The following is a 15,755-nucleotide window of genomic DNA, read 5'->3' on the forward strand; positions in this document are numbered from 1 at the left end:
AGTGCTAGCAGGGCAAACCTATTATCCACAACACCAAAATGCTTTAACAACTATTGCTGTTCAATAACTGCAGAGAGCTGCAACACTTGAAACATTAAATTCTCACTTCAGATTTAGAGAATGCAATCATGAAGTCATTATTCAAATACAACACTCACATTGGGTTTTCATGTTTGCTTTGTATTGGTTTAACATTTTAATTTGATAAGAATCTGATAAAACCCAGTGAGTGATATGAAATCCAAGAACAAACATTAGTAAAAACAATTAAGAGAATTGTTTACTTAAGGAATGAGGATAATTATTTCAGCTACCCTCGAAGAACTAAGGAAAAGTTAAATTGCTCCTTTACCTTTTGAATTAAAAGGTAATGGAGCAATTTAACTTTAAAAAACCTTCAATGAAGAATGAGAACAGATTATGGAAATTGGTTAAAAAGTTGCCAAAATGCCCATAAAAAGAAAATAAACCTACACATACATAATAGTAAATTCATGCTGTAATGCTGCCAGTCTGACTTGGACTTTATTGAGGTGAACTTGAACAAGCGGGTTTCAACTGCTGTTTTTTGACCTGTGGCCAATACAAACTAAAACCAGCCAGGCCACCACCACCCGCTTTTATTTAACAAAAATATTAGGTAAGCTCAATTTTTCCTTCCTCTTACAACTTACATACTTTTAAAATCCAACCTTAGCATCACCTAAATCAATCAACACTGCTTTCTCACATCTTCTAGGAACAGGAGTAGGTCATTCAGCCCCTTGAGCCTGTTGTGCCATTCAATTAGATCATGGCTCATCTGTACCTCAACTCCATTTACCCATCTTTGTTCCATATCCCCCAATACCCTTATGTAACAAAAATCCATCTATTTCAGTCTTGAAAATTTCAATTGACCCAGCATCTATAGCTTTTTTGTTTTGGGGGGGTGGGGGGCGGTTTGCAAGATTTCCCTAACCTATTGTGTGGAAAAAGTGCTTCCTGATTTCACTCCTGAAAGGCCTAGATCTAATTTTATGATCCCTTGTTCTGGATTCTCCTATCAGAGGAAATAGTTTCTCTATATTGAATCCTTTTGTTATTTTAAACATCTCGATTAGATCACCCCTCAACCTACCAAATAAACTCAAGTGAATACAAGCCAAGTTTATGCAACCTGTACTCATAATTTAACCCTTTAAGCCCTGATATTCTGCTGAATCTGCCAAGGCCGATATATCCTTCCTGAAGTGTGGTGTCCAAAGCTGAACGCAGTATTATAGTTAGAGCCTGACCGAGGCTTTGTACAACTGAAGAATAATTTCTTTCCCTTTATATTCTGTCCTACTCACTTCAAAATTGGAAGTCCCCTGCATTATGGGTCTGGGTTTACCCATTGAAACAAAAGCCGTATTCTCCAGTTTTCAATCAGGCAAGGTCGGGGGCGAGAAAAAGAATGGCCAAGAAGCCAGCCAGAGGAATGGCGAGTTTGGGAGGGGGGGGGGGGTGGAGTGGAGAAAAGGGGTGTACGGCTAGAGGAGGTTAGAGAGGAAGGGAAGGGAAGGGCAAGACTATGATGGGATTTAAACACTGGGATGAAAATTTAAATTTGAGGCATCAGGGAACTGGGATCCATGTAGGTTGGCGAAGAAAGGAGTGTTGGGTAAGCAGGACTTGATGCGGGATAGGATAGCGCCAGCAGTGTTTTGGATGAGCTAAAGTTTATTGAGGTTAGAGGGCAGGAAGCCGGCCAGTAAAGCATTTAAATTGTGTCTAAAGGCGACAAAGGCATGGATAAGGGTTACAGCGGCAGATAGGCCAAGGTTGTTGGGACAGAGGCAGACAATGTTATGGAGGTGGAAGAAGAGTGACCTGTGTGATGGAGTTAATATGCGGTCAGAAGCTGAGTTTGGAATCAATTAGGATGCTGAAATTGCTAAGAGCCGAGTTCAGCCCAAGACAGTGGCTGGGGAGCAGATGGAATTAGAGGCAAGGTATGGAGACAGAAGTCTTTTAAATGTTTAGCCAGTCATTCAAGGCTGGGTGTTAGACAAGCTGTTTGACAATGCAAATTGTAAACAATTTTACAACACCAAGTTATAGTCCAACAATTTTATTTGAAAATCACAAGCTTTCGGAGGCTTCCTCCTTCCTCAGGTGACATTCACCTGAGGAAGGAGGAAGCCTCCGAAAGCTTGTGATTTTCAAATAAAATTGTTGGACTATAACTTGGTGTTGTAAAATTGTTTACAATTGTCAACCCCAGTCCATCACCGGCATCTCCACATCATGACAATGCAAAGGCAGTGAATGGGTCCCGAGAGGTGAAGAGATGAATGTCAAGAGTATACATGTGGAAGCTGACACCACGTCTGTGGATAATGTTATTAAAGGGTAGCATGTAGATGAGGGGGAGCCAAGGATAGATCCTTGGGGGACTCCAGAGGTAATGGTTCTAGGACAGGAAGAGAAGCCATTGCTAGAGATTCTCTGGCTATGAACTGATAAGTAAGAGTAGAACCAAGCAGCAGCAATGCCTCTGAGCTGGCCAATGGATGAGAGGTGTTGGAGGAGACATAATGTACCACTGTCACAGCCACAGAGAATGTCATTCGTGACTTTGATTAGTCGTTTTATGTGATGGGGTAGAAACCTGATTGGAGAGATTGAAGCAGGGAGTTGCGGGAAAGATGGGCACAGATTAGGTGACAACACGTTTAAAGACTTGAGAGGAAAAGGAGATCGGAAACGTGGCAGTAGTTTGCAAGGGCAGAGGAGTTGAATGATTTTTTTTAAATGGGGGGGGGGGGGGGGGTGGTGGTTGATGGGGGTTTTGAAAAGTCTGAACAGCATGAGAGTGCGCCATTTACAGTATCAGCTAGCAAGGAGGCCAGGAAGGACGTACAAAACTCCCACGGTTCAGTGGTGCCAATGTGTGATTACTCGGAGGCACCCATTCTAACTGTGGTGATTTCTCTCTGCCTATTAAGCTTTTGTTTTCCTGTGCAAAGTGAGGCTATCACAAATGCATGTGGTTATTGAAGTCATGGAGTGAAGGGAGACACCAGACAGTAACTTACCATATTCTAATGCCGGAATGAATCCAGAACAAGTCCTACAAATCTTAACACTTTTCAAGAAAATGCATGGCTCGGATAGGCTCCTCCAAAGATGCTAGATGCTGCACCAAGACACTAAGTACAATGCTATGTGACCTCAACTGAAATGTTTACAGCAAGTTTCCAATATCAGGCAAGCATCTGTATTCCCCACAGAGAGAGATATCAATGTGCATTGTTCATTGATTAGGAATACTGCAAAAGGTATACTGTATAACCTCAAGTAAAGGGAATTAGGGGTTACGGGGAGCGAGCAGGAAATTGGACATGAATTTAGATTTGAGGTTAGGATCAGATCAGCCATGATCTAATTGAATGGCGAAGCAGGCTCGAGGGGCCGATTGGCCTACTCCTGCTCCTATTTCTTATGTTCTTAAATACTAATATACTCATTTACATTTAATTTTAGAAGCGGCAAGAATTGAGAAGACTGTCCAAGGAAACAATTTGAGGAATCTAAAAAAAGAAACCTAGAAACAAAGCACTTTTTTCTGCTACAATTCAATATTACGTTACAACAGCAATTATTTAATGGTGGTTTCAGCTTGAAAAGATTACAGTAAATAAAGTCCTGATGGAAATCAGCAGGCAAACTAATGCAGGTGCATTACCTTCTGACTAAAAAACAAAAATAGGGTGCAGCAATTTATAATGAAATTAAAGACTTCAAAATAACATTCCTACCAATTCCTTTGGTGCACCAGCTTCTGTACTTCTCATCTAGGAAAAATGTACAATTGAAAAAATGTTAAAATAAGTGTAGCTGTGTGCAAATATTTGCATCATTGTTTGAACATTAGATATATGAGCTGCAACCCAAAATAAAGCATTGCTTGGGAATTTTAAGTAAAGTTAGCATGATTAATTGACCTCTTGACAGAGTCATAATGAATTTCTTTTAAACAATATTAAGATGCAGCTTTGGGCCCAATATTTCATACTTGAAGTTTTTGATCTTGGCTGAGCAAAACAATGGGGGAAAAAAATGCACAATTTCTCCCCACACAATCTTGTCCCTCAATCCTTTCCGAAGGTGTTAATTCATACTGGTGTACAGTTCCCCAAGCACGAGAAGCTGTCCAAAGCCTGGTCCAAGCAACCATTCTTTAGGTGCAAATGATGAGCACGAACAGGCAATGGGTTTACCCACTGAGTTTATCAGGAGAGTGCCAATTTATATTTAACTTTCAAACTGGAATCCCTCGCTACTTCCCCTTTCCTTGCCTAGCAGAGGATGGCCAGACCTCTGTTGGTCTGTAATCAGCCATTTGTGTGTGTGCAAGAATGGCCTGGAATTATTTGCTCTTTTCAAAAAAACAGAAACAAGTAATTCAAGTAACAGAACATTTTTCTTAAAGACCCTGCAATTTTGGGATAATGGCGCTCACCCTCAATGGAGACCTCAGGAATGCTGTACCGTGCTGGATTTGATCCAGTACTGCATCTTGTTCTTACCTGATCTGAAGTTTACAGCTTGTCCGAATTGTACAAACCATTTCACTAATTTGTTGCTAAGTTATTTACTGTCTGTAAATTAAACTTCCTTCCCATCAGATCTCAATTAAATGTTAACAATGCTTTCAGGTGACATCCTCCCAGGAATCCTCCATCATACCTTGCCTTTTGCTGTGTTGCATCTGTTTCTAAGGCCACCTTACATCAACCTATGGGGTGGAAATGCCAACAGGACTCCCTGAAAATCTGGCAGCAATCTGTTGCATGATTGTAAACTAATTGTGTATGGATTTTGCCATGGCACAAGGGACCAGTGATATTCTGTTGGGTCACATTTTTCTCCTAATTAGAAGTCTTGCTTATAGCACATCACATCAAATTTGTACAGCACACCCAAAGCATGGCATAAAGTATGTAACACACAATCATCCATAACTCTTTTCTGATTGGTTTAACTATTATTTGTTGAGTTAACTATGTTGATCCGCTCAAAAAAATGTGACCCAACAGAATATCTGATGGGTACTGAAAGTGACCACTGGTGAATCACAAATGAGAATAAAACCAATCACATCGCATTTTTATTTTTAGAGCTACCAATTTGGAACCAGTAAATAACCCAATTAAATCACTCAAATAATTTTTTCAGTCATCTCTGTGGCATGTTGCTTTCTGACCCATCACACTAAACCCTGGCAATTCTACAACATATCAAAATTAGATCATTCTTAAAAAACACTAAACGCACCCATTGTACTGTATAGCTCATTGCACCTACTTGCCCCAGAGGCCTACTCCTGCCTGGGTTCTGGGGGTTGACTTCTCTTCTGTTCTGTTCCCAAAGCTAGCAGTTGTTATCTGCATTTTCTTTCTCAGCTGTCCTATGATGATTTGAGTGCACAGGCCCCTACACAGGGCAGGAACAGGGGTACGTGTGCAGGAGGTCAGAAAGCAGGAAAAGTAAACGAGAAAAAGTGTCAAGTAGTGACGACTCTGTCTGACTTGGAAGATTAAGGGCTGGACAGTGAGGGAGCTCAGTTTACATATAAATGAAGCTGAAACACCAAGGTTAATCATTAAGTTCCCACAAACTAATTGTCTCAGAAAGCCCTTCAATTCTCTGCTTAATCAAAAGCCACTTTTACTACTGAGGCTCCAGTTAGGCAGTGCACAAGTGAGGATTCCAAGTACCACACTCCCTTTTTTACTGCAACAACAAAGTACTAGTCTCGAGAGTATTTTGCTATATGCTAAAACAAGAACATAGTTGGATTATGTCTGATACAAATGTTATTGCTTATTTTTAATATGGGGAGGGGAGGGATGGGTAATTTTCCTCGAAAAATAGCTTCAGCTGAAGTAAAAGTTTATTACCTCGTATTCTGCATATTCTTCTTGTTTCCTCATTGCCTCATGCCTCCACAGCTTTAGGCACACAATGGAACTGATGAGATAAAGGAACATGGTAGCAAATATGAAGATGACTGCAGCGATTTGTCCCCCTTCTACACGGCAAAATGTAGCATTCAATGGAGTATTGAAGAGAGGATAATAGCAAAGGCCACCACGGTTCATATCATTTAAATACACTATAGCAGCAGCTAGGAAGAGAATAAACAGGACAACATTCATGGCAAACTCAGTCAATGGCCACCAGTTGGAATCAAGCAAGATAGTGCGATAATACATGGACATGCCCAGCACAAGTAAAATAATGGTGACGACCCATGCCAAGCCTGCAACAACAATAACAAAAGGAGTCTTTGGCCCATCGTAATAGTATCCTCCTTGCAAACTGCTGGCAGCATAACTATATGGACGTGAGTAACCAAACATATTGTACCATTCATTGTCCTTATGTATGTAAGCACAGACACAGGCAAATACAGCTGCTCCAGACAGTAACTGAATTACACCCAAGATTCTCAATAAGCCAGCCCATGACTTCATGTAGGAGTACTTCATGTGGTACACCTGCACCTTTTCACTGTAGCTCTGCACTGTGCGGGTATGACGATCTAATGAATCGTAGGGATCTCGAGGAAGCATGGCTTCAGCTTCTTTCCTTGAGTTGTAGCTCCCTCCAGAGCCTCCATATGGATCCCTGTAAGAACTAGCAGCTGATTTCTGATCCTCTACTCTGGGTTGCTCTTTAGCAGAAGGAGTCGGGGAGGCAGGTGGCGAACACTCCACTCCCTCACTAATGTAATTGATAGACGAAGACATATTCCACTGCTGATCGTTGTTTTTACCTTTGAACAAGTTTTTCACAGAATCGGGGATAAAACGTCTTACTGGTTTCAACTCTAGAGCTGTCGCAGGTTCATCACCTTCAGCCAAATAAAATTCAGGACCAATAGGTGGCTGTAGAGGCAGAGGAGGTGGCGGCAGTGGGTCTGCACTTACTGCTAAATCACAGTGTTTTAGAGGCCTGGAACCTGATGAAGGGAGAACGTTCTCCTTAAGAGATGGATCCCAATGCTGGCCTTCTTGAGGGACCTCGTCATATTGGGACACTCTTTCTTGATTCCTACGAATCTCATGAGAAGCTCTTGATCTCTGACCCGAAGATGCCCCCGAGGACATTGGTACTTTTTCCCCCTGCAAATTAAAAATACCAAATTGATCTGAATTTATATGCCCACAATTAATATTAGCACTAATAAAGCCTGGCAGTTATTTAAATTAGAAAAGCAAAAAAATGTAAATAGTCACAAAATACAAATGTATTTAAGACTAGAATGCATTTTGATAACTCACTTAAGGTCAATTCTAATGACATTTACGTCTTGAAAAGATACAAGCTTCTTCAAGCACAAAATCATGTCCATTGTCTAAATTCAGACCACGTGATGCTCGTATAAATCTGCACCTGCAACTGCCAACGTCGCAAATTTCCAATATGCTTTTGGGAATGGGGAGGGAGAATGTGCTGAGAGGAAGCTGAGTTTCAACATGGGTGGAGACACACTGGCAAAGAAAAGGAAGCAGACATAAATGGTTCCCTCTCTTTGGGGACTGTCCCCCCCTCCCTTTCAAAACCACCATCATCCCCCTCCTCAAGAATCTCACGTTCAATCCTTCTGCCCTTGAAAACGACCACCTCATCTCCATCCTCTCCAAAGTCCACAAGAGCATTGCTGCCGCCCAAATTTGGGCCCATCTTTCCCACAACTCCATATTTGAATATCTCCAATCAGGTTTCTGTCCCTGCGGCACTGAAATGGCCCTAATTAAAGTCACAAATGACAACCTCCGAGACTGCGGCCATGGTGCATTTTTCATCTTCATCTTCCTCGACCTCATTATCCTCCTCCAACATCCATCTCAGTAGGAGTGCTCTTCCTTAGCTCCAATCTAACCTATCAAATCGTAGCCAGAACATCTCCAGTTATAGCGTTCCTTCCTGCCCAATCACCATTACCTCTGGGAGTCCTCCAAAGATCTATCCTTGGCTGCTTCCTCACCTACGTCCACTAAACATGTTGCCTTTGGAAGCCATCATCCAAAGACATGGGGTTAGCTTCCACAAATGCGTTGACACCCAGCTCTACCTTCCATTGCCTCTGCACTGTCTGGCATCCAGTCCCTGGTGAGCCACTATTTCTTCCAATTATACATTGGGAAGACTATAGCCGCTGCTTCGGCCACTGCCACAAACCCCATACCCTTGCCACCAATCCATCTTGCTCCCAGATCACTATTTCAGGTTGAACTAGACTGGTTAGGAGATTGGTTAGGCAGTAGAAGAAAGAGAGTAGGAATAATGGGTATGTACTCGGATTGGAAGGAAATGACTAGCGGTGTCCCACACGGATCTGTGCTGTAGCCTCAACTATTCACTATATTTATTAATGACTTAGATAACACATGAGAGCCATATATCCAAGTTTGCCAAAGAAAAAGATTGGTGGCATAGTAAGTAGTGTAGATGGGCGCATAAAATTACAAAGACACTGATAGATCAAGTGAGTGGGCAAAACTGTGGCAGATGGATTTCATCATAGGTAAGTGTGAGGTCATCCATTTTGGACCAAAAAGGATAGATCCAAGTATTTTTTAAATGGTGAAAAGCTAGGAACAGTGGAGGTCCAGAGATTTAGGGGTCCATGTACACAGATCACTAAAATATAGTAGTCAGGTCCAAAAAATAATCAAAAAGGCTAATGGAAGGCTAGAATATAAAAGGGGAGGAAGTTTTGCTACAGCTATACAGAGCCTTGGTTAGACCACATTTGAAGTACTATGTACAGTTTTGGGCACCACGATTCACCAAAATGTTACCAGGGCTCCAAGGGTTAGATTATGAGGAGAGATTACATAAACTGAGTTTGCATTCCCTGGACTATAGAAGGTTAAGAGGTGATTTGATTGAGGTTTTTAGGATTTTGAAAGGAATTGATAGGGTAGATGGAGAGAAATGTTTTCCACTGGTGGGGAGGTCTAGGAAGGAGACATAATCTTAAAAATCAGACAGGCCATTCAGGAGAGAAGTTAGGAAATACTTCTTCATGCAAAGAGTGGTAGAAGTGTGGAACACTCTCCCACAAAAAGCAGTAGATACTAGCTCAATTACTAATTTTAAATCTGAGATCAATAGATTTTTGCTAGCCAAGGGTATTAAAGGATATGGAGCTAGGATACAGATCAGCCATGATCTCAATGAATGGCAGAACAGGCTCGATGGGCTGAATGGTCTACTCCTGTTCCTGTGTTTGCAACCTTAGCGTCATTTTCAACCCCAAGCTGAGCTTCTCATCCCATAATCCTCTCCATTACACAGACCACCTACTGCCACCTCTAACATCAAAAGTAGTAGTCTCCGGATTACTCCTGTTGCCACGTGCTAGTGATTACAGAAATAGGATGATAAAGCAGATGAATGCTTGGCTGGAGAGTTGGTGCAGGACAGAGGGCTTTAGATTCCTGGGGCATGGGACCAGTTCTGGGGGAGGTGCGACCTGTACAAGCTGCACATCAACAGGGCCGGGACCAATATCCTTGCGGGGAGGTTTACTAATGCTGTTGGGGAGGGTTTCAACTAGCTTGGCGGGGGATGGGAACCTGAGTGTAGATTCAGATGGTAAAGAAGCAGAATGGGAAATGGAAGACAGAAAATTAATGAGTGAGTTTGGAAGACAGAGGAAACAAAGGTTAGAAAAGAAACACAGGAGATTGGCAGTGTTTAAAGATATATACCTCAATGCAAGGGGTATAGTGAATAAGGAAGATGAGCTGAGGGCACAGATAGACACATGGCAGTATGATATCAGAGCTATTTCAGAAACATGGCTTAAAGAGGAGCAGGAATGGCAGCTCAACATTCCTGGTTACACGGTTGTCAGATGAGATAGAAAGGGGGATTAAAAAAGGAGGGGGGGGGGTTGCAATTTTGCCAAATCTCGAGCCCCCTGGATGTCAAGGAGCATACAGGGTAAGATAAGGCCAAAAAGGAAAGTTTATCAGACAGAGAGCTCAGTACTACAGAAAGCCAAGGAGTATAGAAAGTACAGGGTTAAAATTAAAAAGGAAATTAGGGAAACAAAGAGAGGGCATGAAAAAATATTGGCAAGTAAAATCAAGGAAAGCCCAAAGATGTTTTATAAATACATAAAGAGCAAGAGGATAACTAAGCAAAGAGTAGGGCCTACTAGAGACCAAAAAGGTAACCTATGTGTGGAGGCGGAAGATGTTGGTATGGTTCTTAACTAATACTTTGCATCTGTCTTCACAAAAGAGAGGGACGGTTCAGACATTGCAGTTGAGGGGGAGTGAGAAATACTGGATGGGATAAACATGGTGTAAGAGGAAGTATTAAGAGGATTAGCGTCTTTGAAAGTAGAGAAACCGCCAGACCCAGATGAAATGTATCCCAGACTGTTAAAAGGAGCAAGGAAGGAAATAGCGGAGGCTCTGACCATCATTTTCCAATCATACCTGGATGCAGGTGTGGTGCCAGAGGATTGGAGGACTGCTAACATTGTACCGTTGTTTAAAAAGGGAGAGAGAGATAAACCGAGTAATTACAGGCCAGTCAAACCTCGGTGGTGGGCAAACTATTGGAATCAATTCTGAGGAAAAGGATAAACCACTTGGGAAGGCATGGATTAGTTAAGGAAAGGTCGTATCTGACTAACTTGATTAAATTTTTTAAGGTGGTAACAAGGAGGGTCGATGAGGCTTGTGCATTTGATGTAGTCTATATGGATTTTAGCAAGACTTTTGACAAGGTCCCACATGGCAGACTGGTCAAAAAAGTACAACCCGTGGGATCCAAGGGAAAGTAGCAAGTTGGATCCAAAATTGGCTCAGTGGCAGGATGCAGTAATGGTCGACGGGTGTTTTTCTGACCGGAAGGCTGCTTCCAGTGGGGTTCCGCAGGGCTCAGTACTCGGTCCCTTGCTTTTTGCAGTATATATTAATGATTTGGACTTAAATGTAGGAGGCATGATTAAGAAGTTTGCAGAGGATACGAAAATTGGCCGTGTGGCTGATAGTGAGGAGGAAAGCTGTAAACTGCAGGCAGATATCAATGGTGGGTGGGCAGAAAAGTGGCAAATGGAATTCAATCTGGAGAAGTGAGAGATAATGGATTTCGGGAGGGCAAACAAGTCAACGGAATATGCAATAAATGGGAGAACACTGAGAGGTGTAGAGGAAGTGAGGGACCTTGGAGTGCGTGTCCACAGATTCCTGAAGGTAGCAGGACAGGTAAATAAGGTGGTTCAGAAGGCATATGGGATACTTTCCTTGATTAGCTGAGGCATAGATTATAAGAGCAGGGAGGTTATGCTAGAACTGTATAAAGCACTAGTAAGGCCACAGCTTGAGTACTGCGCACAGTTCTGGTCACCACGTTACAGGAAGGATGTAATTGCACTAGAGAGGGTAGAGAGGATATTTGCAAGGATGTTGCTAGGACTGGAGAGTTTAGAAACATAGAAAATAGGAGCAGGAGTAGGCCATTCGGCCCTTCGAGCCTGCTCCGCCATTCAATATGATAATGGATGATCCTCTATCTCAATACCATATTCCTGCTCTCTCCCCATACCCCTTGATGCCTTTTGTGTCCAGAAATCTATCTAGCTCCTTCTTAAATATATTCAGTGACTTGGCCTCCACAGCCTTCTGTGGTAGAGAATTCCACAGGTTCACCACTCTCTGAATGAAGAAACTTCTCATCTTAGTCCTAAATGTCTTACCCCATATCCTGAGACTGTGACTCCTTATTCTGGACCCCCCAGCCAAGGGAAACATTCACCCTGAATCCAGTCTGTCCAGCCCTGTCAGAATTTTACACGTTTCAATGAGATCCCCTCTCATTCTTCTAAACTCGAGAGAATACAGGCCGAGTCGACCCAATCTCTCCTCATACGACAGTCCTGCCATCCCAGGAATCAGTCTGGTGAACCTTCGCTGAACTCCCTCCATGGCAAATATATCCTCTCTTAGGTCAGGAGACCAAAACTGCACACAATACTCCAGGTGTGGTCTCACCAAGGCCCTGTATAACTGCAGTAAGACATCCTTGCTCCTGTACACTAATCCTCTTACAATGAAGGCCAACATACCATTTGCCTTCCTAACTGCATGCTGCACCTGCGTGTTTGCTTTCAGTGACTGGTGTACAAGGATACCCAGGTCCCTTTGTACATCAACATTTCCCAATCTATCACCATTTAAATAATACTCTGCCTTTCTGTTTTTCCTTCCGAAGTGGATAACTTCACATTTATCCATATTATACTGCATCTGCCATGTATTTGCCCACTCACTCAACTTGTCTAAATCACCTTGAAGCCTCTTTGCATCCTCCTCACAACTCACGATCCCACCTAGTTTTGTGTCGTCAGCAAACTTGGAAATATTACATTTGGTGCCCTCATCCAAATCATTGATATATATTGTGAATAGCTGGGGCCCAAGCACTGATCCCTTCGGTACCCCACTGTTCACTGCCTGCCACCCCGAAAAAGACCCATTTATTCCGACTCTCTGTTTCCTGTCTGTTAACCAATTTTCAATCCATGCATGTATATTACCACCAATCCCATGTGCTTTAATTTTGCACACTAACCTCTTATGTGGAACTTTATCAAAGGCCTTCTGAAAATCCAAAGAAACACATCCACTGGTTCTCCCTTATCTATTCTATCAGTTACATCCTCAAAAAACTCCAGTAGGTTTGTCAAATTATGACAATTATTTTGATTTAGCTATGAGGAAAGATTGGATAGGCTGGAGTTGTTTTCTTTGGAACAGAGGAGGCTGAGGGGTGATTTAATTGAGGTGTACAAAATTATGAAAGGGCCGAGATAGAGTGGATAAGGACCTATTTCCCTTAGCAAAGAGGTCAATAACCAGGGGGCATAGATTTAAAGTAATTGGTAGAAGGATTAGAGGGGAGGTGAGAAGAATTTTTTTCACCCAGAGGGTGGTGGGGGTCTGGAACTCACTGCCTGAAAGGGTGGCAGAGGCAGAAACCCTCATCACATTTAAAAAGTACTTGGATATGCACTTGAAGTGCCATAACCTTCAAGGCTACGGACCAAGTGCTGGGAAGTGGGATTAGGCTGGGTGGCTCATTTTCAGCCTGTGCAAACACGATGGGCCAAATGGCCGAATGGCCTCCTTCTGCGCCGTAAATTTTCTATGATCCTATCGTCCACCGCTGCCCAGGCCCTGCCTCAGCCCATCTGCTGCTGAAATACTCACCTACACTTTTGTAATCTCCAGACTTGACCATTCCAATGTTCTTTTGGCTGGCCTCCCGTTCTCCACACTTAAGTCCAGCTCATCCAAAAATCTGTTGCCCTTATCCTGTACTAAGTTCTGCTCACTCATCACTCTCGTCTTTGCTGACTTACATTGGCTCCCGATTCTCCAGCACCTCCAATTTAAAATTCTCATCCTCATGTTTAAATCCCTCCATGACCTTGCTGCTCCCTATCTCTGTAACCTTCTCCAGCTCCACCCCCCAGAACACTCTGCTTTTACAACTGACCTCTTGTGAATTGCCTTCCCTTCTCCCCACCATCAGCTTTGGAATTCTCTCCAAAAACCACTCCACTTTTCCATCTCCTTCTCATCCCATAATGTCCTCCTTTTAAATCACCTTTTGTAATGTCTCATTTTTTTAGCTCATCCATTTTTGTCTGATTACACCTCTGAAGCATCTTTGGACATTTTTATGTTAAAAGGTGCTACATAAATGCATGTTGTTACAAAAAAGTTAGGTGAAAATAATCAAGGACATTATATAAATGCAAAAGCAAAATACTGACGATGCTGGAAATCTGTAAAGAAACAGAAAATGCTGGAGAAGCTCAGCAAGTCAGGCAGCATCTGTGGAGAAAGAAACAGAGTTAATGTTTCAGTACGAGGACCTTTCATCAGTACAAAAGCATAGAATTCAATCCGGAGAAGTGAGGTAATGCATTTGGGGAGGGCAAACAAGGCAAGGGAGTACCAAAGTATGGAAGTCATGATGAAACTTTATAAAACACTGGTTCAGCCACAACTGGAGTATTGCGTCCAGTTCTGGGCACCGCACTTCAGCAAAGATGTGAAGACCTTAGGCAGGGTGCAGAAGAGATTTACTAGAACAATTCCAGGGATGAGGGACTTTAGTTACGTGGATAGAATGGAGAAGCTGGGGTTGTTCTCCTTGGAACAGAGACGGTTACGAGGAGATTTGATAGGGGTATTCAAAATCACGAGGGACTAGCTGGATTGCTCTTACATCGAGCAGGCTGGGACTCGATGGGCCAAATGGCCTCCTTCCGTGCTGTAACCTATGTTTCTTCTCTTTTCCCCCCCCCCCCAACAACCACACACACACACACCACCTCACCTTCCGCAAAAAAAGAGCAGTCAACAAGGGGAAGTTCGCTGTGTGGGGAAACTACGAGCACAAAACTGTCTAACCACTCCCTATAGCAAAGGTGATCTCAAAATTGAGTTTTACAAGGATTACTAGATTTAAGTTAGCGACAAATTTTATTTCGTGGTGTTTTTGATTGCATTGTCTCATGAAGGGTCAAATAAAATAGTTCAATCTTTTTGTTTTGTAGAATACAAAGATTTCAGTGAGATGAATGACAACAAAATTAAAAAATTAAAGCAAGAACGCAAAAAAAAAATTACGAAGATTTAAAGGTAAGTAATGTTTAAGTAAAAACTATTGCGGTGATGTTTCTACAATATCGACCGCAATGAGAAACATGAAGTAAATTCCACTGATTCTACAGAAACATCGATTTAAGTAACTTTGAAGTTTTGGTACAGTTTTAATGACTTTTTTTTTTACACACAATGTTATAAAATAGTAAATAAAACCAAAATCAAACCTAATTCGATTCTCTGCCTCCCACACCCTATCGGAGTAACCCCAGCTCCAGGGAGGTGCGGCTCAGTCCTCAGGGAGGTGCACCAACGCTGCCTGACTTCCCCCAGTGGAACATTGTACAACAAGCCAGAGCGCCATGGACGGACAGGCGCCCCCGTCTCCCAACCGGAGCCTCCCCCCACTACTTCAGTCACTGGAGACCGGATCACCCCTTACAGGTTAACCAAAACAGACTTGCCGATGCCGACCTACTCTCTCGCTTCTCACCTGTCCGATCCACACCGGGGGGGGGAAAAAAAAAAATTCTCCTCCTCCCCAAAAAAAATGGCGGATATCCCAAGACACCGCGTCACATGACCTGCTCCACCAGGGCGTGACGTCACACCGATACCACTCCAGGTGTCATCAGCACCTCCGCCGGGGGAGTCGCTCACACACCTGGAACCAGCAACACACCTGTCCACCGTCCTTCCTGTGGAATTTGTTTTGGCTTCTTCAGACTGGCAAAACAAAAAAACAGATGAAGGCTTCAAATCGTAACGCTTTTGTTTTGCCAAGTTTCAGATAGGTTCATGAAGCTCAAGGTAAGCTTGAGGAACAGCACCTCATCTTTCCTTTAGGCACTTTACAACCTTCTGGACTTAACATTGACTCAACATGAGATCATAATCACTGCACCTATTTTTTCAGACGGCAAGTGCTGTTAATGGTTTTGCTGTTGCCATTTATAGTTACTCTAGACCCATCTTTTGTTTCTTAACCTATCCCATTTCCACCCCCGTTGCCTTGCACCATCATCCCTTTTGTCATTTAATCACTGTTGCCCTCTACCCTATCGTTCTGTCCTCTCC

General features: G+C 42.7%; 1 protein-coding gene across 1 annotated transcript in view; it reads right to left on the bottom strand.

Moving 5' to 3' along the window:
- marveld2b (MARVEL domain containing 2b) overlaps positions 1-15,221 on the bottom strand; it is a 32,873-nt gene extending 17,652 nt beyond the window's left edge. The window contains exons 1-4 of the mRNA XM_067982763.1: positions 15,172-15,221; positions 13,841-13,901; positions 5,931-7,157; positions 3,786-3,821 (exon numbers count right to left, since the gene is read on the bottom strand). Coding sequence (XP_067838864.1) covers positions 3,786-3,821; positions 5,931-7,142 — 1,248 coding nt within the window. The 5' untranslated portion in view covers positions 7,143-7,157; positions 13,841-13,901; positions 15,172-15,221. The remainder of the gene's footprint in view (positions 1-3,785; positions 3,822-5,930; positions 7,158-13,840; positions 13,902-15,171) is intronic.
- Positions 15,222-15,755: the final 534 nt, after the last annotated feature.

This window comes from Heptranchias perlo, chromosome 4 (genome assembly GCF_035084215.1).
Source record: "Heptranchias perlo isolate sHepPer1 chromosome 4, sHepPer1.hap1, whole genome shotgun sequence".
Lineage (NCBI taxonomy): Eukaryota > Metazoa > Chordata > Chondrichthyes > Hexanchiformes > Hexanchidae > Heptranchias > Heptranchias perlo.